At 38.4% G+C, this 26,041-nt stretch overlaps 1 protein-coding gene across 1 annotated transcript in view; it reads left to right on the top strand.

Moving 5' to 3' along the window:
* Nucleotides 1-26,041, top strand: part of luzp2 (leucine zipper protein 2) — a 276,903-nt gene that overhangs the window by 125,041 nt on the left and 125,821 nt on the right. The window contains exons 2-5 of the mRNA XM_015953680.3: nucleotides 3,561-3,678; nucleotides 8,920-8,990; nucleotides 14,484-14,565; nucleotides 25,659-25,721. Of these exons, the coding sequence (XP_015809166.3) occupies nucleotides 3,561-3,678; nucleotides 8,920-8,990; nucleotides 14,484-14,565; nucleotides 25,659-25,721 (334 nt within the window). The remainder of the gene's footprint in view (nucleotides 1-3,560; nucleotides 3,679-8,919; nucleotides 8,991-14,483; nucleotides 14,566-25,658; nucleotides 25,722-26,041) is intronic.

Genomic DNA, 26,041 nt, shown 5'->3' with positions numbered 1-26,041 from the left:
AAGTGTGTGTGTGAATGGACGAATGATACACTGAAGTGTAAAGAGTTTCAGAGTCCTCCGACTCTGCTAGGCGCTACACAAGTGCAGGATATTTATCATTCAAGTGACACAAAAAGCATGTTTCACTGCTCAGTAACAGTCATTATAGTTCTGGAAATGTGAATTTGATATAGAATATGTTTAGTGGCAGTTTGATTTATCTGATTTGTTTTGTCTAATTAAAATGTTAAAGGTGCATTACTGAATGATCTGGAAGGAAACAGTAAGAGGTAACAATGTCAAAACCAGCAGGTTGAGCTGCTAAAACAGAGGCTAGTCCACAGAACTAAAAACAGGCCTCCGGCGTTGAGTCTGGTGGTTAGAGTTGACAGGTCTGCATCCTTTCAGCTCTTTATACTGCTTATGCAGTATTTCATTCAGGACTCAGCTTCTGACTGTTTTGCTTGTTGAAACGTGATTGCGTCTGTGGAGAATATCATCAAACTGAAAACAAATCTGTCTGTTTCTGCTTTTTACTTGTTTATTTAATTTCCTGTATTTCAATAAAACGAGTAACCTGTGAGATGCCTCTCTGTGTGTAACTGTGATTGACAGAGGTGTGGACTTGAGTCGCATCTTGACTCACAATGAGGAAGGCTGTTGGTTCAATGTCCAGCAAACAGCAGATAACATCTTGGCTAGTAGAAGCTAACCGTTAACAATAGCAACTCCACCACATGGCAGAACTCCTCCAGGGTTGTGTTATTTGTGGAGATAAAAAAAATCAACTTTACAAAGCAAACCGTGTCAGTGGTAGAGTTGCGTTGCTGTTAGCCAATCAGAGGAGAGATGTCCAATTATCAGGAAATAAGAATCCAACTGCCGCTCTCCTCCGATGTGGCATTCCTCTAGTTCTTGAAACAGGTGCACCAGAGCTTTTTTCCCCCAGAACACGACTTACAATGCATTCATCTGTGCTAGAGACCACTGTGCAAATGTTTGGATGAAATGAGTGTTCAACACTAAAATGTCGTTTTAGTTACGTTTGATTAAACCTGTTCAACATGAAAGTTCAGAAGCACTTTTTTGTACAATTTCTAAGTTCAGTGTCACCTGTTATATCAAGTGTTGAATAACAGATTCGTATCACAGCTCAGTGTTTAAGTCTTCGGCAGAAAGTAGAAGAAAGAACATCTATAGATGCTTAGCTGCAGCTTTTTTGTAAGACTCACAGCCTTGGCTTCCTTTATTGAGCCGTTGCTTGTGCACTGGCTGTCATGTTCTGTGGTGTTTTGTTTAGTCTCGGTAGTTCTATTTCCCTCCACAGGGTCAGCCTCATATAACTCAGAAACCTGCTGCAACTCCAAGGGTGAAGAAATATTTGCCCTCTGAAATCTGATCCTGTAAATGACACCTCCTCCTCAGTCTCAAGAGTTTATTAGTTTTAGCAAGACAGCCGGGGACTCGTTTCAATCTGCAGAAGTCTTGAAAGAAAAGGGGGAAAAAAATCCCCACATCACTGCTTTATGTCAGGGGCCTGATGGTGCCATTTCAGATTAAAAGCCTCTTTTTGTCAAGCATTGTGGTTGTCATTATCACCATTAACATCACCGGCTAAGAGAAAGAGAATCTTTGTTTGGAAGAAGGCGATGGAATACTGAAGTCTTTGGAGGGATCTGTACAATTGTGCAGCTGTTACCATTTGTTTGCTGTAATGAGCAATTTGTGGTGAATGGGGTAGGTAGAGAAGCGACTATGAACCTTGTGGTATACATGTTTCTGTGTCAGTGATGCTCAAAATAAAGGCCCTATTCATTCCGTAGACACCCAAGATTCTATTCCACTGGGTGATGAATAATATTGCAGACTGGGAGGATGCTCTCACCCTATCTCCCCCGATGCTTGAACCAGCAATAAATTTCCCGCCAATGCCATATGGTAGCAAGTCAAGTGTGGCATTCAGTATGTCATGTTATTTATTTATTTCCCAGGTGTTACTTTTCTATTAGTGATGTATGTGTTATTGTGTGTGATCTGCTGTTAGGATCTATGACATGGGGTGTACAGGGTTTTTGGAAGAAAGCCCAACCTGAAAATAAGCCTCAGATTCAAAATAATACACGACTTCTGCTTCATCCTTTAGTTTTCTGCTTCAGCAGGGCAGAGTTGATGAACCAAACTATGCCTCATGAAAATAAACCTTCATATGTATTAAAAATGGTATTGTGAAAGGTCAAATCAGTACATGTCAGGCGCATTTAATGTACATTTATTTGATAAAAATACTTACCAGGATTGAACATATGCATAATTATTCAAAACTATTATTTTTCTGCAAAAGTAAATATTTAATTTAATAGTTGACGAGGGTCTAAATGTTTAATGAAATGTGAAAACATGTTTTTATTTGCCTTGTTTATCATTCGGATGCTGTTGAAGAGGAGAGAAATTAATTATATTCTCTGTGGTGGTGGCTGGAACTTCTAATTTGGTACTGAATCCCTTTTATAATTATTTAGTTGCAAAAGAATGATCAAAATGAACATAAGAAATCATTACCACAGCATGGAACAGAATGGATTTACACAAGTTTGTTTCTTAATTCAAAAGTCTGCCATCAGACATAAGAAATGAAAAAGGAGGATGATTTTATGTCTCACCAGAATATAATTTTTGTAGTGCTTTACAAGTCAGTTGTCCACCTTGAAGAGGGCTGTATTGGTATTTGTGTAACTAACACTAGTTTGTACATAATGCATGTGAAAAAAGAATAGAGGCTCATTTTTGTAGATGAGTGTAGGGGGATGGTAGTGAAGGTGCATCTGAGTCAGGGGTTTAGAAATACATTGCTATTTAAGTGGCCCACAAAGTACCTTCAGTTGGTGTAAACAAGCACTAAATCATAGGTTTCATTTATTTATTTATTTTTGATCACTAAAGGAGTAAAAAGTAAACCAAGTCCTAAACTTTTGCCGTCCTAAACCAAAAACGATGCAGCCATCTATTGCTTTTCTCTCTCTCTTTCTGTGCTTTATCTGCTTAAATAGAAAACAAGTGAACTTTCCTTAAAGCAGTTGGACTTTTATTTTTGGTTCAAGAAGCATGAAAGGAAGTCCGGTTGTTTTCTATTCTAGCAGTTAGAATTACCTGGGGGTGGCTGAGTATCTTCACTGGCTTACCCATTTAAACACCCTTAATACGCTTCCTCTCCACTCTTCGGGATTTAAGCTGATGGAAAACCTGCTTACAAAAGTTTGGGCCAGCCCTGGGTTCGGGGCAAGTTCATTTATTGATGGGCTGGACTTCATAAACACATATTTGTCATCTTTTTGTTGCATACATTTGGTAAAATTCCTAAAGATAACCGAAAGCTCACGCATTTACATTTCTTGGTCATTCAGACGCATTTAAATCTTTTCCTTTAGGCACACTGAGACGTTTTCATTTTCTCTCCTGCAGCTTTATCTTTTACGGGTGATTTTTATTACAGTTTTGAATACACCTCTCTCTCATAAGTGCCAATAAAGTGTATTTTTGTGAGTCGCTTGCATTCAACAGTGAAATATCTCCCCTCTCCACAGACAAAGCTACGATGGTCTGGAAAAGAAGCTAAAAGAAGTCTTCAGTGAACGAAGCAGCATCTTGCATCAGCTCTCCAAGACATCAAAGGAACTGGACAGCATAAAAGGCAACCTTCAGGTTGGAAATTTACCAATTCTGTCTACAAATCCTGCAACAATAACAGCACCATCCAGCTCATAGGCTTTAAGCACAAGTACTCAACCTATCTTACAATCTTATATTTAATTAACAGCGCTGTAAACCAAATGGAGAATATTAGGTAGTAATGTAGAGCATTTTTCTATTTGGTGAGCCTCCCATCCTCATGTTGTCACAGTCTTTTTCTAGAAGAGAAGCTGCTGAATGGAGAAATGACAGCAGGAAGTAAAATATTAGTTATTAACTTTTCTGCAGTTAAAAGAAAAAAATGATAGTAATGGTGTAAGTGATGGGAGAATGGGGTTTAGCACTTTTAGCTCAGCGTGGGACACAAAACGTCACTTCCTGTTAGTCACTGACAGTTTTTTTTAAATAAATAAATAAATAAAAATAAATATACAGGCAGATGTTTATCTGTGAGTTAATTATACCCTCTGATTTGTACATTTGGTTCTCGTTTCTCAGATGCACCAATGCGCTTACTTTATGTTCCCAATCAGGATTGTGTTGTTTGTGTTTTGAGGCCTCTGGCAGAACTTGTGCTCCACTAGAATTACCATCAAAACAAAACAGAGAGATTTCTACTCAAACCTCACACAGACCAGCCACCATGGTCCCCAGGACAGGCTTTGATGTCTCTTCACTTCAGGCTGGCTGTGTTGGCATCTATCGGTGGCCCAGGCCCTGCTGCAGCACGCTGGTCAGGGCAAAGCGGGCGTTAAAATCTAAATAGTGATCTGTGGAACAAATCTGTTCTCTGGGGTCAAAACATCATCTCTACAAACATCATTAACTTCCAAATAAAGAATTGAGTCAACTTGGATGGGTTTCTGATAAAGATGGTGGAGCAAGTGGGTATGATTTAAACAAGCTGCCTTGTAGGTGGAGGTCAGTGACCCCAATAATTCAACTTTGGGAGCTGAGGAATATGGCGGCATACCCCTGACTCTGATGCACTATGAGTTCAAAGTACTTTTTTTTTATTACGTTGTCTGAAAGTAGTTGTACATTTAATAGAAATATTTACTTGATAAAAAAATATACATAGTTTACCCAATTATCTCACTCTGCACGGTTGATCTGCAGCACAAGGGTCCAGGGGTCAACTCCTAAATTCTGTGAGGCTATTCTTGTCTCTCACAGACCCAAAACAGGTGTGTTATGTTGTAAAGTGCTCTTGTGAGTATTTTAATGAAGGGTTTGTCTTTGTATGCACACAATCTTGCACCTAGTCGGACCGGTGTTATGCCAAAAAGAGCATGCCTGCCAAATTGTGCATCCCCTGTCAAAACAACTGCAAATTGCAGAAGTAAATAATTAGAACTATGAGCAATAAGGCTATTTTTAATAGATTCTGAATTAGAACACGTTTCTAAGCTGCATTTCTCCTGAAAATGTTTTGTTTTTGACCAGAAACACGATGAAATAACGATTAAGACCAACATTTTATTGAGTTTTGTACTGTATTTTGTGCTTGCCTAAACAATTTTGCTGTTGGTTTGAAAAAGCAGCAATGGGACTCAAAATGAATAACCTTTTAAAGATGTAATATTACTTCAAAGAAAACATGTTATAAACAGTCATTCATTTTATTTATCTGCCCATAAACCATAACTTTGTAAGGAAGAACGCATATAACAAACATGGCATTAGTATACATTTTTTAAAACACTATATGCACCTTCACACAAGAAGAGGAGCAATTTTGGCAGGCAGGCTTTAGGGTAGGGATGCACCGATGGATCGGCATTTGATCCCAAACGGCCGATAGCGCCCCTATCCGTTTTGATCTGAGTTTTCAAAATAGATCAAAGCAGACCAATCAGGCAGGGTTGTCACGGTAACCGGTGTAGCAGTAAACCCCGGCAAAAAAAAAAAAAAGTTGACAAAAATAATAACCGTCTTGTTTTAAAAAAAAACATATATTATCTCGGTGGGATTACCGTGGCTGCGGTGTAGGCGCGGTGACCCTTACCAGCCACCGTATCATCTGCTGAAGTTGCCGGCGGCACATGCGCACTTTGTTGTTTACAACCAAAACTTTCTTGAAGCTAAAGCTGAAATAATGGCCAAAGGAGGAGACGGCAGCGCTCAGGAGAACATTTTTTATCCCTCAAAGAAGACAAAGTGGGAAGTACGGGCATCTTTTAGATATTTGAAGAATGCCGAGGGACAGTTGATAGAAGACGGCTATCCTGTTTGCAGCATGTGCAGAAAAAGAGTCTGTGAAAGGCAGGAACGCTTCAGATCTCATGACACATCTGTGTGATCATCACCCACAACTCTACAGTCAACGCAAGGCAAGCTAACGTTAGTGTTTTAGCTAAAATACGTGATCCGAGGATTTGGGTTGAGGGAGAATGCAACGAGTCGCTATATAAAGCAGCCGCAGCGCCGCTACCTGCATATAAACTGTGTCGCGGACACCCCCATGTTGAAATGACGCTATGCATTACGGGGCTCCCAGGGGCAGATAAGAGTTGGTCTCTCTCCGAGAATAATTATGAATTTAACAATGATTACTGCCTGATGACATTTCCCCACATCTGCAAAGCTCACTGGAAGGACACAAACCGAGGACAATATTTTCCTGATATAGGGTTTATTACTCAAGTAAGGGTAAAAAAGTATCTGATTAGAAGGCTACTTGAGTACTGAGTATCATCTGATCTAATATTTTTAAAATGATGACATCAAACATACATAAAATTAAGAAGTTATGGGCAAATATTGGTATTTTAAAGACTAAAGGGGAAACATGTAAACAAATAAACAACATAATTACAAAATAACACATTTTAGGCAAAATTTAGACACAAACTGAGGACAATATTTCTTGACACACAGGGTTTATTTAATTGTGTGAAAATGTAGCACGTTTAAAAAAAATACCGCAATAAAACCGAAAACCGTGGTAATTTTGGTCACAATAACCGTGAGGTAAAATTTTCACACCGTGACAACCCTAATACAGACCATTTTAGATTAGGTTACATTTCCTTTATTCCCAGATTATGTCGTTTGTAGCACTCATTATAATGTTGTAGAAAATTTCTGGCCAATCCACGTGATCGGCATCGGTGATCGGTATCGGTGATCGGCAGCAAAAAACCTGATCGGTGCATCCCTACTTTAGGGCACAACACCAGAACCTGCTAAGGACAATGTTTAGATTTTATTAAATAACATATTTGAGTAAGAATTAATACAAATATTTAAAAAGATAAATTATGTTGATTCTAGTTGAAATAAATAAAAAATCCCAATTAATTGATACTTGAGCCCTGAAAAACCTGAAATTACATTTGGAGATAATAAAAAAAAGAACACCCATACACATGCTAATGTTAGTCAGCAGTTCAAAAATTTAGCACATTTGTATTTAGAGGAGACATTTTTGTGTTTATTTACAAAATAAAAACAACAACTGAGTGAGCAAATGTAGCCCAGATTTCAACAGAAATGGTTCAAGAGGATCTGTCTTTTGAGATTTTCCCTGTGATGTGGTTTTTTAAGAGCTCACTGAGACAAATGAGCACAAACTCACTTATAGCATCTCCACATTTACATTGCTGATTGTACGGAACGATCCCTCTGTGGAGCAGTTTTAGCTGCAACAGCTAAATCTTAGAAAATGATTGCCACTTTCTGAAATTTATGTCTTCAACTGCCTCCTTTTTCAATTCCCCTAGAGCAGTTTGTTGGCAGCTTCTATAGTTTGATAAATAAACATTTTAAGTGAAACAATAAATACATCGAAATGACATCTTTGTGAAATATATTCTTGGAAATGTAATTTTAATATTTACCAGTCACATCCAAACCAGTTGTATAATTAAAATGGCAATGACAGCAGTTTCAGGTGGATGTTTATCAGCCAATGACAGATCTTTATTAAGTCAGTGTAGACCCAAACAACTACCATAATAAAGTCACCGGGCTAATAAGGTGCAGGTTTTCCTTGTGCTACCGTAACAGATTTCACCTGTCAAGGCACAAACTCCACAAGAGCCTTTAAAGGGCGCTGTCACATCAGGACCCAAGACGATAACAGTAAATCCTTTAAATCCAGCAAGTTGAGGTGGGAGTTTTATTTATTTATTTATTTCTTAATCAGATACATGTTTTTTTTTCTAGCAAATCTCAAGGAAGCAGAATAAGATTAAGATCTGGGGACTGTTGGCGCTAAATAAAAACTTTTTGTGATGTTCATTGACAGTTGCTGAATTAAATGTTGCAATGCAGCAAAGCACATTTTCCTGAAAACAGATGATGACATAATGTAGCCTGTTTAGGAAGAAAAAAAATCGACTTAAAGTAAAAATAGGTATTTAACAGCTAATCCACTGCTAGGTGTGGCTCATAAAACTAAAAGAGAACAGATGGCTAAAGCGGGAGGCGGAGAAGAAGCTTGATGTCTTCTTGGATGGTTTCCAAAAGTCTTTTGGCCATTCTATGAGTTTCTCTTAGTCACAGAGGTCACTGTAGGTCAAATGTGTGCATAGATGTTCAATCAAATGAGGATCTGGGGAGTAGCAGGTCAGGGAAATGGTCAAGTCAGTTTGATGTTACTGAACACATGAATCATCACATTTTAACAAGATTAATGTTGTGGATTATCTGTGATCTACTCTCATCAGCATCTTGAATGTAGTATAGACTCAAACTAAAGGAGTTCATTAGTTAGTTGTCTTCTATGTGACAGAAGAACAAATGGGTGCCATGCAGATGTGCTAAATGCTGCAGACTTTAGCCTGATTTAAGGGACAAACAAACCATCCTCGGTGTCCAGATTTCCCCTAGAAACGTACACATCTCTGTTAATCTCATAACAAACAAAAATCTCTCAGAGGGCTTGTGGAGCAATCAAATAAATCGCTAATTCCTAATTACCCATCAGGAACCTGTTTAGGCACCAACACAACCCAATCTGTGCTTCTGCATGTTCACTCATTAGGACATCCATCAGTAGATTGTTTAGAGCAATATAATTTAGAACGAGTGGATTAACAGCATTTCACATCTGCTGCTCATTATTATAATTCTTTCAATTATTGCATCATTTAGATGTTTATTTTTAATGTTACAGCATTCTGCATATGTGGTTTGCGTAAACACCACGTCTTTTGCTTTTAAAGTAATATTCTTTTTAATTTTGTCATCTGCAAAATGCTTTTTCTTACTAGGGGAACAAATGGAGTCTCTTCTATTTTCTTTCAGACTCTGAAAAAGGATGAATCAGTGGCCAAGAAGGATGTGCAGAGGATTCTGGAACTCAGCCATAAACAGAGGTAAATCGAGACATCACGCGTGATTCAAACATGGGTCGACAACGGGCCACATTTCACATGGTTTACATGAAAATGGTGACTGACGGCTTAAAAAAATCTGGCATGTAATTAAAGGATGATGAAATTCCAATAATACTGTAAAAATGAAGATGGTAAAATTTCTTACAAAGAAAATTAGACTCAGAGATGAACATGTGAGTGTAACTGAGGGATCTTTATGTTTTGAAGCTGCTTTAGCAACATTTTTCTACCTTTAACAACCATGTAACATAATAAAGCTATAAATATATTGTGGAAATTAAAAAAAATTAATAAAGTGGTTCTCTTGCATTTGTCTAAAAACTCCCCACCAGTAACATGTTGATTCAGGTACAGCCTGTTATTTTGTCTATGGCCGGTGAGCTGTGGTGGCCATCTTGAATTGGTTTAACTTCAAGGGAACCAGTTGTAGCTGTACATTCCAGGACTTTCTAAACTGTATACATCCAGTTCAATGCAAAAGTTTGAGGCAAAATATTTTAATTGGAATGTGAATGGAGAAGGAATCCACACTGAAAAAAAGGGTCAGCCTAAAACGTTGACCTTATGTAATTTCATTACTTTTGAATTTTCAATGGCATTTTTGTCAATGGAGCATCCACTTTTAAGGTAACCTGTCATGTTTACGTTATGTTCATTTGACTTGTGTTTAATGATTTAAATAAATAGCATTTGTGATTTCAAAATGTTATTTAAACTTTACATAATCATTTTAATCTGTGTTTACCAAGGCCAAGGATCTTATTTTTGGGTTAAACACAGTTTCCTTCGTGCTTCTTCTTCACAGTGGTGCCAGACTGGAAATAGTAAGGTATTGTACCAAGATCTTAAAATGATCGACTTTTGAGAAGTCAAAGTTAAGTGTGTGGCAGCATCTTCATTTGGATTGATAACAAAATGTAACAAGACTTCTATAGAGGTCTAGTTTCAATGAAACTCATCCAGTGGTTCATGGGATATTTTGTTACAAGTCAAACATCAGCTAGTAAGTTTATGGCAATAAATATGGAACTCAGAGAATATGTGATAGGAATAGTTCATTGCCACTACAACAAGTGTGGCCCCGATATGTGAAATTATGAATTTACCATGTTTGTGTTTTATGACAGCAAACCATGAGTCGGTAGCAAAAGTAAGTTTGTTGTGTACATAAACATTGTTATGTTTAGCTGTTGCATTCGAAATTGGCACGAGTGGCAAGAATTCATTTTCCAAGCTTTATTCAACCTACGTCAAATGTAGCAGAATCAGGCATCCATCCCTTCTTCTATCTTCTCCACATTCTCATCTTATATCCTAAACTGCCCCCTAGTGGTAGACACAACATGCATCTAATGTTACTTTCTGAAAGTTCAAATTAAATCCATTTAGCTAAACTAAAGTTAGACAGCTTTGTTTGCCAACAGTTTTTTTAACAGAACTATAATGTGGCTGGTATTGGCCTTATGGCTTCAGTTGTAGTTTATACTAACTAAACAGTTAATCCAAGTTAACCCATCTTTTGGGGAATTTGTTAACACTTGCTAGGGCTGTCGCGGTTGAGGAATTCCCCCTGCGGTGATTCAGGGTGGCTTAATATTGCGGTGTGCGATATTATTGCAGCACTTTTTTTTTATTGCAGTACTATCTAAACATAATGTTTACACATTCAAAAAAGGTTAAAAATTGCCGTGCCTTCTTTTATAACACTTTACTGAATGCAGATCAAAGGGCAGTAACAACACAGATCGCAGTAACGTTTGTTTCTCCGACAGTCGGAGTCCGACTGAACTTAAAAAAAAACAAAATTCAGGAGAAGGTTAAACTTTTAAATGCAAATTTGGCTGCAGCATCTAACAAATAAGAAACAAGTCCCCATTTTGTTTAGTTGTTCAAAATCAAGCATAAAAATTACATGTCCCGGGCGCGGGGCACTATCATTTAACTTTCACTTTCACACACACGAATGACGGTGATTTATAGCTCGGTCACTTCCTTGTTACCTACAAGGAAAACCAGCATGATAACCATATACGATTTGAGAGAGGATCTGAGAGGGGTGGCAACATTTCCAGCAACACTGAAAACCCTCTCGGATGGTGCGCTCGTTGCACTAACACACATACTTGCGTGCGACTGGCGAGCAAAGGGAATCTCTCCCAGTTGTTGCTCCACCATGTCAGGGGGGTTTCTTTAGGGTGGATGCATTCCTCCTGCAGGTAGCGAGTGAGCTCCAGCTCGGCTCAAACTCTCTTCGGGACGGTTGCAGAAGCAGTGCTTGTCCGGGACTTCAGCAGGTCTCCGAGCGTTTATTATTATTTTTTTGCCGCTGCAGCTCTGTCTCGGCCAAGGACTCTGGCTGCGCAGCAGCTGACGTACTGAAAACCAAAGTGCTCCCAAAGGAGCGAAGTAACGTTTCGTTTTGATACCAGTGCAGCCATCCTTCTCAACATGCATCATTGAGTTGAACCAAGTTCAGTAATCGCGGTGGCCCATGATGCAGCACGATGGGTTTCTTCATATTGCGATATTTCATTTTTGCGGTTACCGTGACAGCCCTAACACTTGCCACTCTCAGCATTTTATGTTTCTGAAAAAACCTCCCAAAAATATTTTTCTCAGTCTAAACTGTTGGAGTTAATCATGCATTAGAATGATGGGACTTTGTTGCTGGAACCTAAATGGATTTCCATAATACCCTCTTTATAAATGTGAATGCTTGTAAATTACTGAATGTACAGCAAATAACTCCGAAATGTCTCATCTCAGAAGCAGGTGTGTGATCTAAATGGTTTTCTAGTTCCTTTAAATTGTAAACCCAGAATAGAGAGGTGGATTTCAAATGGTCACCATTAGCACTGCCTGTTAATCTCAAGGTTGTCTAGTTTTTCCACGGTGGTAGACAAAGCGGCAGGTAGACGATTCTTAAATTGATAATAAATCTTCCTTATATGTCTGAAAATAATGAGTCTGTCTACATTTTGTTAAAGCACATAAAACATCTGCAATATAGTGCTTGTTTTTTTTACCAGCGAATAAAAAAAAAGGGATTTATCCAAAGTGCTTTTCCAGTTTGGATTCCCTGATTAATGGTGTGTGTAATGAGCCTGTTCATGATTAGGACTCATTTGTAGCCTCACATGCTCTCTGAAATGTCAGCCTGATTGAAGTCCAGCCTCTCCAGCAGTATCTTGATAGTCAATCAATAGCCCATCACAGGTCCATAGCAGCCCTCACATGCTATCGAGCTAAAAAGCATAAAGCAGCAGCTTGGCTCAGTGTTGCTTACCTAGCATTTTGTGAAGCGTAGTTTTTTCAGGGTGTTATTAATCCACCTTTGGAATTCCACAGCTGCCAAGTGCAATTACTAGCTGACTCCATCACGGTAGATGCAGACAGGTGATTCATTGCTAGTCATTTATTTTTGACAACTCTTAACAGAGATTAGATTGCTTTCTGAAAATAATTTTGCTACAAACTGTAATGCAACAGAGATGTTTACCAACAGGGGAGACACACAGGGTTACGCTGTTATCTGTTTTAACAATTAACTCAGATATGATTAAACATGTTATGAAAAAATATAACAACACATGTGTGCATCTGTCAAAATATGTCTCCTGCTATTTGTGCCTTTTCCAGCTGATTGAATGCTGCTGATCTTGTTTGTGCAGTACAAAGTGTCCATGTCTTGGAGTCGAGATTCAAAATGGAAATAAAAAGTAGAGTGAAGGGAAAAGAAGGCTAGTTGACTGGCTGTAGTTAATTAACATCAACCTATGCAAAGAGACAAGACGTCTAGCAAAACAAAGTGATATCTGGTTGCTAAGCAGCTTTACTACCAAGAAAGATGCTGCCACTTCATTACACCACTGCTCGACTGCGGCCTGCATCTTCTACATAAAAAAAAAATTGCAGCCTTGCTTAAAAATAGTAAACAAAGTGTCTTTTTGACTTTAAATAGGCAGTTTTTATGTGATATGCTTCCTACAAGCAGTTTTTTTAAGGCACTGACCCACATCACTAGCCTGCCTAATGTATAATTCATGGGGCATTGCTGTTATCACTGCACAGGAGCATCAAACAGAACGGAAAGAGCCAAAGAATTCTAATGCATAACATTTAACATTAATGTTGAAAAGCATAATGAGTGCAGGACCATTCTGTATACAGCACACCATCAAATATATGAAGAGATGTTTTTTTATTTCAAATGCAACATAAAACTAAATATGCAAAATAGAATGTCATATATTTTGTTTTCATGTGAATTAAAAAAATTATTACAGAACAACTTTTTGCTTGTTTACTTTTTCTACATGAAGCTGCTTTAACAAATCTACAGAACAAGCTAGGTTTTGAATGCAAACACGGTCACAGAACACTCACCCCTCCCGTTGGGTATCTTCCCTGGTTCTGCCGTAACCGGACACAACTTCATTTCTAGAGGAAATGAGATAGTGCTAAACACCAGTCGCCCTTTTCTAGGTCCAAACATCTTTTGCTGTCCGTGACTTTAAATGGTTTTTTTTTTTTTTTTTTTTTTGGGACTCTGGTAGTTTGTCCTAAAGTTGAAATGGTAGCAGCTGGCTATTTCTCCTTCTCTGATATTATTGAGCTGAAAATCTCTCACACCAGTGGTGTTCTGTTGGTAAATACACAAGTGCGTAATGAGCTGAGGACCCAGGGAAGTGCTGCGGTTCAGCGAGACCGACAATCGGTCCAATAGTTCCTTTCGGTCTGAAATGTGTTATTGACCTACATTTTTAGACAAATGCGAGAGAACCACTTCATTCTTTTTTTTCCCTCGTTTTTTTAATCTCCACAATATATTTACAGCCATACTGTGTTAGAATGTTGTTAAGAGGCATGAAAAAAAGTTTTCACTATAGATCACTTACATGAATTAAATGTATGTCAACACGTATTTATTCATTTATTGAATTTATTCAGTCTTCTGGGAGTCCATAGCACACTGCTGTAGGACAGAGTAGAACTGAACTTGGATTCTTTTTCACCATCTAATGTGTTTATGTCTGCTTATGAAAAATAACACATGATTAAAGTTGACTACTGATGAAAGCATAAGCAGCTCTTCAACACACATAAGCAGTTTGACTAGTTTCTGTTTGACTGCAGTAATTGACACAAATACTCTTAAAGTGTTTCATGATTTTATTTATTTTATTTTTTCACTTGTGTAAAGCTGTGAAAATCAAAAATTAAATATTCTGTGTTTGAATTGATCAAACATTGCTACTCACATAGTGTATACTGATGGGTTTATGTCTTTTTCATCTCAGCAAATGAAAAAAAAACACCAAAGTACTGTAAAGGAGTGTGAAACTTTCTGTACACAAATCAGTTTGTCTCCTAAAAGCAGTAAAGCCATTGTGTGGTGCAGCAGTAAAGGCCTCTGAGCGTGTGAGAAGGATGTGCTAACACAGTGTTTCTCACTTCCCTGTCACTTGACAGAGAGGAGATGAAGTCCCTCCAGGCAGCCCTGCAGAAGCAGCTGGATGAGGCAAATGAGAGAGCTGAGAAGCAGCAAGCCACGGTAAGTCAGAGCTGACCTCACCATCAGTGCTCGGTCTCCTCTAACCAACCCCGTCACCTGTCACACTAGGCCTCCTAAGTCATCCACGCTCATTACACAGCAGCTGGCTTCTGCATCCATCTCTGAACTCTTAATTGAAACCACCTTAAACAGCAGAGGAAAGCCACGTGCCACATTTTATTTGTTCCGCCACACGTCTGGAACCCATACATATTCAGTTTATCACCAAGGAATTAATGGGAAACAGCAAATTGTTGCAGTCGTAGAGCTGGAAGGAAAAAACTTTGAGTCATTTCCTGAATGAAAAGGGATGTTCATTAGTTCTCCATTGAACAATGAATTAATTTGGAAATTTCATAAGTAATTTGAAACCTTCAGATGTGGACTAATGTGTTAGTTCCCTTTCACAATGTGCACAAAGTAAACTCATGCATACACCAGAAATCATGTTTGTTATACTGAATTTTGAAGACATTTGTTTTCATTATTGATTCATTTGAATATATTTTACAAATACAGACAAAAACAATTAATTCTGTTATATTGGATTTTGTGTCATCTTTTCCCTCATTCCTTTTAATGTAACTGAGCTCCATTCCCAACTTGAAACTTGTGCTGAATCTCGACACAGCATGAAATGTGATTGGACCCTCCACAGATCCCAGGTACCCCATACTAGATGCAGCAAAGCCCCAAAACAAAGCCTCTTGTTCCACAGTAGGCATCGCGTATTTTGTTCTTTGCATGCTTTGTTTTTGTATCTGCAAACACGAAGCTGATGTGACTCACCTAAAAGCTTCAGCTTTCTCTCATCAGTTCAAATAATTTTTGCTCAGAAGCTATACAGCTTGTCAACATGCATTTTGGTGAATAGCAGTTTTTTTTTTTTTTTTTGTGGTTAGCCCCTTGGGTGTTCCTCCATCGATCTTGTTATGGTTGAAGAGCAATCAGAAAATGGTTTGTTTGGCTCTTCCATCCAAGCTCCTCATCTGATCAACCCAGGGTGGGATTTCCTCTCCTGCATCCTTGGAAGTTGGCTCCAAATTCTGATATATGTGCTCACAGAAACATGAAGCTACTTGAAGATGGTCTTGGAGCCTTAGCCTTCAGCAGGGTTATGTGTAATCTCATCTCTAAGCTCTTCAGATTGCTCTGGCCTGTGCATTCTCTGGCCCATGGTCAGAGTGTGGTTCACACCACGATGGCGCTAATGATTAAAGTGAAACAGTTTGAAACCTGACTGTAATGCAGGGGGTATCAACTAATCTGTCCATAATGCCGTTGCTCTACTTTGTAAACTACAAATAATTTATTTTCTCAGCTTCTGGAGAAATGAAGCATTTTTAAATGAGCTGTAAGAGTGCCACCATATTTGTCTACGACTGTAGCCTAATGATCTGCAAAGTAAACGTTCTTCTCCTTTTCTAAGCTATTCCAAATCAGTTATGAGTGTAGATCTTCTAGAGGTAGTCAACAGGCAGAGATTATGTAGGTTGTAAAATGTAATATTTTATTCAAGAGAAAAAGAAAATTAAAAATAAACTGTAAAGATTGTTTTTTTTTTCATTTCAAACATTTAATTCTTCTGTTCATTCTTTGATTCTGACATGGATGTATTTACATCTTTGCCGAATCCCACGGGCCCTGCATGTTTTACTGCTGTGGAAAATTACAAACACAGCTGTCCCTAAAAGAGAATATTTGCCTCTTTTTGGATCACTTATTTATGTATAATTAACTCTGATAAACTTGCGAAACCAGTGTTTATTTATTGCCAGAAAACAACAAGAGTAAAAAAGCACTAAACATTTGGCAAAAGATTTAAAAAAAATGTCTACATTCTCACAAGCCTAAAAGTTCATTCTAGTTTCTCATAGAGATTATTTTTATATTGCTATTAAGTGCTGACTTGCCAAACCAAAACAAAAGACAAGAATTAAGGGGCAATCGGACATTATTAAAATGTATGGTCTGTTGCAGCTCTGAAGGGGAACTGCTCTGTCTTATTTAGCTGCTCCACATCCGTATCCTCACACAACCTTTAGGAGGCTTCTTGAGGTGTTTTCAGTTTATTTATTATTGTTATCATTTTTTAAGCTTGTAACGGCAGAGTGCCATGGAGTTTTAAATCAATGTAACCTTCTGTTTTGATGTTCAAGGAACTCAGACGAGTGAGTTTTATATGTGACATTTTATCAAAGGATAAATAAAATAACATTCAGGTTTTTTCTTTGAGAATTGGACTCTCAGTATCTCTTATTGTTCTTATAATTCATTCATTCATCTTCTGTAGCCACTTCTTCCTGTCTGGGTCATGGACAGCTGGAGCTTGGGCATGGGTTGATAGGATTACTCTAAACATAAGAACTAAAACAGGAAGATTAACTTGTTTGTTGTTTTAATGAGATCTCACTCCTTACCAAAGAGGCTGAGTCCGTTTTGACTTCCTGAGTATTTACATTTCCAACAAGTACTTGCTCTGAGAGTATATAGTAGATTAGTGAAGTTTTTACTGGATCCTCAGAATTTCTTCTTGAACTCAGTTTTCAGTCATTTGTGGAAAAATGTTTCCCTTTTGGAGCAAATTAATTTTTGACTTTTTCTCATTCCATTAATTTCTTTTTTGCTATTTTTTAAACTGAACAAACTAAAAGCAAAACAACCCCCACCACCCTCCTCGCTGCACTGGATGAAACTCAGAGAACAAACAGAAACAGGGTTCAATGAAACACTCAAAGCACAAAAACAATCTCACAAAAGAAATAAAAGAAGCTATAAAAAATGTCCACAGACGCACCATCGAAATACAACAAAAAAGATGATCACACAAAATTAAAGCTGTTCTATGAGCCTCCTGAAGTGCATCTAATTCTTTCCAATTGTGCATGGAGCATCCACCACCCAGTGGGATGGTGGGTGTGAGTCCTTGCATTTGAAAAGAATAAGTCTTTTGATCAGCTGACAGCAAACAGCTACCATTTGCAGATAGTGAGTGTCAGAAGCAGCATCCACAGTGACCAGCCCATATGAAGTGGTCAGAGGGTCAGGATGCACAGTGACCCCACATATCCTGGAGATCGTATCAAAGATAGGCTCCCAATATCCCTTCAGGTTTGGGTATGTCCAAAACATGTGAAGAAGCATAGCAGATGATCGTCTGCAAAGCTCACATGTTGGGTCCAAGTTGGGCTTTATTTTAGATAGTTTGTCTCTGGACCAAAGGAAATGATGCAGCACTTTAAACTGAATGACACAATGTCTCACGTAGGTGAAGGACTAGATTCCATCACCAGACCTCCTCCGATAATCCAACAGCCAGCCAACTTCCCATTTCTGTTTCATAACATCCAGACTCCAGGATATGTGGGGTCACTGTGCATTTGGGCTCTTGGCCAGATCGTCGTTGTAAATGAGAATGAGTTCTCATTTGACTCATCTGAATAAATAAAATAAATAAATAAAGACTAGTCCGCTGGTGATTTGAAAAACATTTATTTTAAAAAAGGGAATGATCTAAATCAACCTTCACAAGCTTCCCTAAATATAGGCAGATCCATTAGTTGTTTGAACGACTCACATTGTTTTGGGTTTGATTGTTTGGATCCCTGCTCCAAGGTCATGTATCACCCTTTTAATATGTTGTGGGGTAATTAGTGCCCTGACATGATGTCCATTACCCACCTGGTCATCAGGTGGGTCATTAACGTCCTTCTCACCTGTGGGGGTTTTAATCTCGCGACCTTCATTTGAGAAGTTAGAGCTTCAATCAAAATGTAAAACATGGAAAATCAGCTTAACTTATGATGTAAGACCTGCTCTAGAATGGTTTAAGCCATGCAGCTCTAGTGGGTTTTGGGCATTTAGTCACCCCTACAGACTGCAGCATTGTATGAAACAAAAGAGGCCCCACTCAGCCTGTGACTAATGGTTTCTCCTTAAGGTGAACCCGTTTTATTTGACTTCCTCCCAGCAGATAAAAACCGAATAGCCTCTTAGATTAGAGGTGAAACTGTTTCAAGCTTAAAAGGAAAAAGAAAATCTATTTTCTTTCTGTAATTACATTTATATGGATTGCTATAACAGCCCCCATTCATGTTCCATTCAGCAAGAACAAAAAGACAAAAGCAAAACCTTAGGAAACTTCTTAGTTAGCTCCATTATGTGGTCAAATTATGATTTGTTTGTTTTGCTTGAAAAGCCAGACATTTAAATCAGAGTCAGACATAAGTCATGCCTGAGTTACCCCCGTAAGCACCACTGCTAGAATAATAAAACAGTGTGGCATTTTTTGTGGACTGATTAATCTTTAAATTAACAGGATTTGTTTTCCTTCTAATTAGTTTTTCAGACAGAATAACCTGAGTTAAACCCGATAAACATCAGTCTATACAAATTACCCTTTATCTCTAAAATATTGGAAAAGGTTGTGGCAGATCAACTGATGACTTTTCTGGAGCCACACAACAGTTTTGATAAATTCCAATCTGGTTTTAGTAAAAAGCATTCAACAGCAACAGCTTTGCTTAAAGTTTCCAGTGACATCATGATGGCTGCAGACAACGGGGAGTTTACAGTGTTAGTATTAGATCTTTTTGCAGCTTTTGACACTGTTGATCACAACACCTTCATTAACAGACTCGGTGACTCGGTGGGGATCTCTGGAACTCGGGGCTGTGCAGAGACCTGTGAAGGGCGGGTGCTCAAAGTTAATAAAAGGGCACATATAGAGCAAATTATTCAAACAGATTTACGATCCAACAAGTTTGAAAATTCAGATAATGAGGTCCATGGGTTCAAACAACAATATAAACTAGGAAAAATATGCAATTTTGTGTAATTAACTGAAGGTAATGGTAGTTCATAAATAATTGTTTTAGTTTTCAAAGCTGACTTATATCTAGAGATGTCAGAACCACATTTTTGTCCAAGTTGTTTGCTTTTGGATTATCTCTCAATACTGAGTCCTGTTCCGATACGAGGTAATGATGCAATATGTTACAAAAAAAAAAAAAAAGAAAATAATGGAAGAACACACAAGTTGTTCCTCGGTCAGTGTTTGTTATTTTACTCATTTGGCCTTAAAAGCCACTCATTCAGGAAGTACATTGAATAGTATTCAAGATTTAAAATAATTTGTCATTGCACAGGTGTTCAACACCATTGACTTTGCGCTCACTAAAGACAGCTCATATAAGAGGTGGTAAAATATGAGTACAATAAAAGCAGAAGTAGAATAAGTAGAATAAATGCAACCACATGAAGTTATCCAGTGTGATCTGCAGCAATGTTAGCTGGGGTCTTTTCCTGTCTTTAGGAAGTTCCTGATGATCCATGATCTCATTCTGAACTTAACACTAAACCCGAGAGCTCTGCTACCAACCTAACAACATCCTTTACACAATATCAGACTGAATACAACCTTCTCTCCTTGTGAGGGCGCGCACACACACACACACACACACACACACACACACACACACACACACACACACACACACACACACACACATCTCTTTTAACTTCCATTCATTTTAGTGACTCCACAATGCCTAACTCATACCCTAACCCTAACTAATGGAGTTCTCTTCCTAACCCTAACTTAAACTAGTCTAAACCAAAGGTTAATTCACATCATACCTCTAAAGACATTTTAGGTTAGTTAGCATTGTGTGGATCAGCAAAATATACCCACAATGTAAAATTGTCCACATGTTACAGTTAATATTTGTCCACTTAAGCATATAAATACAAGTACACACACAGACTGACATTTCATATCATTTCCAGAATACTGCACATACTATGACCGTAGGCTTTCTTCATGGTGCGGATTTCCCTCATTATTTATTTCTAGTGTTATAATAATAATGTAATAAATAAAAATAAAAATGCATAATAAGTAATAAAACATATGTATTTATTCTCACATTCACTTTGAACCATGTCTTCGTGGGCGGGAGAACATTCATCACATGTTTAACCCTCTATGACCAGAATTATAACTGGGCCACCTGGTATATATATATATATATATATATATATTCGTTGTTCTACGGCTGTAAAATTGTAATAAAAGTGCTAAATGTTTGTAACTCTGTAAAAATTTAGCTTAAATGTAAAAAAAATCATAATTAAACGGATTAGTTGTTTTTTTTTACATTTATCACTAAACAGGAACTTCAAAAGGACTCATTTCAAACGACAATTTAAACCTGAATTGTGTTGCAAAGTGTGAACCCTTGCCTCATGTTGCACAGTTTATGACTGTTTCTATTTTCTAAATTCCTGACTGCAGCCCTGTCAGTGACCACAGGTGGGTATACGCTCTGGTTCAGAGAATGGCATGGAGTAAAATAAATATGAGGTAACATACGATAACACTCTGCGATGGACTGGCTCTCTGTACAGGGTGTACCCCGCCTGATTGCCCATTGACCGCTGGAGATAGGCATCACAAAGTGGGTTCAGACAATGGATGGATGGATAAGATAACACTCATTCATTCAGGACGGCAGATATGAATTAGCTTCAAGCTAAATCTGGTACGATGCATCAAATTTCAATATTTATGCTTAATATTGTACATGGTCCTTAAATGAACATAAACATTAGGGATGAGCCGGATACTAGTTTCTAGACCTGCAGAAAGAGAAAAACAAAACCCATCCGTGATGGGACAGAGTGTCACGTTGAGGGTGTGGATGACGGCGGACCACATGTGTGGAGGAGCTGACCAGGAGGTAAAAATGCAGGCTTGGATAAAGTAAAAATGGTTTTAATGGCAGAGCGGGAACGACAGAACAAAACAATGCTGACAACAAACAATGATCCGACAAAGACTGATACAAGAAGGGAGGTATAAATACACAGGGGAAGATCAGGAACATATGGGCGGATTAACACGGGGCAGGTGAGAACAATAAAGACTAATCAGGCAGGGGAGAGACACAGTCAGGGAGGCAGGAGCAGATTGTGACACAGAGTTGGTATTATTTCAGAGGAGCCAAGGTCCACCTGAGGCCCTCTCAGCCTGGGCCATGCACTGTCGTTTGTTCCTGCCTTCTTCCCGGCAGCATATGAGTCAGGACCATATCCCCAAGTCCTCGCCCAGATCCCCACACGGGGCCTGCCCAGTTGAGTTAAACTCTGAAAAGACTGAATGTCTGATCATTGCCCCTGAGAGCATGGTTCCCCTGATTAGTCTTAAACTTGGTCATTTATCCCCTGCCCTCAAGGCGAACTTAAGGAATTTGGGTGTTGTTTTTGACCAATCAATGTCTCTTGAAGGCCACTCAGAAACATTGGTCTGAAACTGTGTTCATCACTTAAGAAATATCTCCAAACTGCGAAGGTTGGTGTCAAAACATGACCTTGAAATGGTGATCCATGCCTTTATCTCCTCCCGTCTAGATTACTGTAACACACTCTTCACATATTTTAACAAAAAAAAAAAAAAAAAAAACACTTGACCGCCATCCAGAACTCTGCAGCGAGGCTCCTAACTAGAGCAAACAGAAGAGCACACATCACTCCTACTCTAATGTATCTGCACTGGTTACCCGTTAGCTTTAGAGTTCATTTTAGAATCCTGATTATAACGTTCAATGCTCTACATGGTCAAGCTCCTCCCTATATTACTGAACTGTTAAAGCCTTATGCTCCAACCCGAACCCTCAGGTCCACACACCAGAACCTTCTGAGTTCCAAAGACCAGATCTAAAACTCGAGGTGATAGCTCCTTCCAGACTGTTGCACCCCGACTCTGGAATGATCTTCCTTTATCCTTACGTAGCATTGACAGTCTTGACACTTTTTAAAAAAACTGCTAAAGGCCCTTTTATTTAAAGCTGCTTTTTTAAATCTTTTATTTTCTTATTTTAAACTCAAATTTGTAATCATCTTTCACCTGTTTATGAAATATTGTAATTTTATGACTTTATTTTTTCTGATGTTAATCTATTTCTGTTTTGAGGTCACTGTGATTTTATGACTTTGTTTCATTTTGTTTTGATCTATGTGAAGCACGTTGTGATTCTATGTGTAAGTGCTATAAAAATAAAATGTACTTACTTACTACATGCAGTAATTTCTGTAGCTAAAATTTAGCAATAAAAAGGAAGAACGATTCGTCTCACCGTGTTGAACACACTAAACTGGTGATTTTCCATTTTTTATTTATCCTTTTACCTAAAGCCCTGGGAGCAGCGCCAGTATTTTTTCCTGTTGTTGGTTTTTTTCGCTGTTCCCTCAGGCTGTGGCATTGACTGAAACTCAAAGCTCAAACATGAACCTTGATGTTATCGTGCCCTGCTTGAGGATGTGAGTCAACTGGTGAGACTTGGTTAACTATTCCCTGGGGTGTGTACCTGGCATGAGGTCACCAGCCCCATGAATCTTCTTTTTTTTTCATGACTATCCTCAGGACTATCGTCCCAAGGACACACAGCACTGTAAAAATCCTGTTATAAAAATGAATCAACAGACCCCAAACCTCGGCCTATTCGTCTTAAACACACAACAAATTCATTTGTGTGGATGCCCATGGCAGGAGTTTACCATCTGTGGTAGGTGTTTGATCCTCCATTTGGCTAAAACAAGCACACAGACAGAAGCTTCACGCATGCAATAACAAGACATGCTGAGCTGTTGATAAAAGGATTGGTATAAACAAAGATATCCCTCTGACGTGACAAAAATATGGGCCAGTGAAGCAGGCACAGCGTGTCACATGAACATTTGCTCACTAAAGGATGAAATGTCTCAAGATTCTATGTGTGAAAATCAATGAACTTCTAAGTAAACATCACTAAACATTTGTTTAAACGATGAACTTTGTGAGAGATGGGGGAAAATATCTTACATGACAGTTTCGATTGGAGCTGAAAAACCCTTTAAGGCTTGATTAGCATCAATCTGAACTTCTGAGTCGTGCTATTTTGGTTTGATTTTATTCTGCATCAAATCATTTTTCTGGCACTGCTAGCTTAAAACAAACCCTGTTCATTTATTACAGGACTTTAAATCTCACTGTGGAAATGTAAACATGAGTTTTACTCATTCTGACTAAATAAAGGATAGAGGACAAATCAAATGTTGACTGAGCTTTATGTCTGGGATCCAGTAGATCACGCCAGAACAGTATTTATACACTGTAATCAGTCAAATTAATAAGGCAAATGTACAAATGTAAGCATTCTACAATGGTGTATGTTTTACACTAAAGGGCAATAACAATAACTGAATGTGCTTTTTAGCCACTTTCACATCTGGGTTGGAATGGGCCAGACCTGGAAGGGTAAGGTTTGTTCAGATCTCAGTCATTGTTGAGTTTTCCTGTCAGTCCCAAACCTTTATTCCAGACCTCCTCCCCGGAGGTCCAGCCGGGACCATTGTGGCCTCGCCCTTAAAGAGACAATGTGTAGTTTTTACCATTAATTTCTGGAAATAACCATCAAAATGTTGTTGAAAATGAATGAAATGATGCCCAGTTGTCGAAAAATATTGGCGGCTTTGTAACATATAACCATAAAAATCAGGTCTATAATACATGGGAGTGGGTCTAAGTCTAAGCAAAACCGTATTAGATGCCATGTTTTCTTCTACGGGAGCCCATGAGAACAAAATGCGTTCACTGGTTTTTAAAAAGTTACAAAACTTTTGTCATTCTTAAATGTTGTTGTTTTACACATTTACCTCTTCACTTGTTGCCAGTGATGAAAGGGAGCCTGATGTGCTTGTTTTTTGCTAATGTTTGCACTTTCCTACCCTAATGGGCATCCCTTGGTAAGGGCTCACTCCATCACAAAAATACTGCTTGTTTGCAATGATTCAGGTATGTACTGTCCCCTATCAACAGTAAAAATACACACTCTCACTTTAAATTAGACACTGATTGGCTGGCTGAAATTAACACCTACCATCTTCAATTGGTGAGTAGAATCAGGTAGCAGGGGTCAGCGGGGGATTCCCGCATGCACAATTCATTTTCATTCTGTTTGCTGTCAAGTAAACAGTTGCAAACTGTTGCATGGAGTTCCTGCTACAATGTGGGGGGTGGGGGGTGGGTGATGGTGAGAACGGTCAGAGGAGAGGAATGGAGGGGTGATGGTTGTGTGTGTGTGTGTGTGTGTGTGTGTGGGGGGGGGGGGTTGAGGACACTCACGGCAGTGAGAGAACAGGGAGCAAATTAATTTCAAAATTGTGGTTCAAAATCTCCAAAAGCAACACAGCTCACGACACCACGGATTTCCCGGCACGTATTTAACGCTGCCCATGAGCTGGGGTATTTCCACATTCCTGAGAAGTCCTTGGGAATCATATGTGAACAAAAACCACCCGCATGAGACCGAAGTGACCCAGATGTTTAATGTTAAATGTGAATAACTGATCATCATTTTAAAGAAAACATCTAAATATGACTTTCTTTAAAACATATGCATAAATATAGAGTGTAAATCTAACAACCATTTCATGGCTTCCACAAATTAGACGAAAATAGAATAGAATAGAAAATAGAATAGAATAGAAAACAGAATTACAGAAGTAAAAAGAAGAGTTAAGGATAATAAAAAGTAAAAAAGAAAAAGTAACAGAAAAAATTCAAAACTGTTTTTCATGTTTAAAAAAAATAAAAATTACTGTGTAAAAAAGACGGCCTGTAGGACAGAGCTGACCTTCTTAAAGAGCTAGGCTCTGCCTCTCAGCAATAGCTGCTCCAACAAACCACACCATAAAGATGGCTGATGTCACCACTGAGGTAACGCGTGCCTATTTTAGTACCTAAAATGTAGAAGAATATTATAAATGGTGGTTTTATTTCCCTTAGAGGCTTGAGAATTGTTTGCCAAACACTTTACCACAGACCTAATTATAGAGATTTTTCACATGTTTTTATTTGTGATTTGTGACCCTTTTTTCATCAGAAGTAAGTGGTGGCATTTCAGACAACAATAAAATGCATTCAGTATAACTATTTAATTTCAATGTTGGCATTAATAATCTTTAACACATTCCATTACTGCCTCAAACACACAAGCACAAACACTCACTACTGGCTTATTGGTATGATTGTGTGTTTTTTTTTTTGTCCTCAGATTAAATTTCTGAAAGTTGAGATGGAGAAGAAAACCAAAATCATCAAGGATTTGCAACAAGAGGTGAGTCATCAAAGGCTTCTATAAATCCCAACATGAGGGACACCATGTATTAAACTATAGCTTTAGACTTCATCGACCCACCACAAGCACAGTCTTCTTACCTTGTTCACCTCCATTTCATTTAATGATTTTCTGAGTTTGCCAAATGCTTTGTGACAGTCCCCATAGACACAGACCAGAGCCTGTTGCTTCCAATCAAAGGTGGACGTACACGTGCATGAACATGTGGGTTTTACCGCTTACTTTGTGAACACTAGAGCATGTCTTTGATCATCAGTGCAATCATGACTGCTCTAGCTTGTGTCACTTCAGTGAAATAG

Source organism: Nothobranchius furzeri, chromosome 9, assembly GCF_043380555.1.
Source record: "Nothobranchius furzeri strain GRZ-AD chromosome 9, NfurGRZ-RIMD1, whole genome shotgun sequence".
NCBI lineage: Eukaryota > Metazoa > Chordata > Actinopteri > Cyprinodontiformes > Nothobranchiidae > Nothobranchius > Nothobranchius furzeri.
Note: the sequence above shows the minus strand (reverse complement) of the source record. Positions and strands in the feature narration are given on the sequence as shown.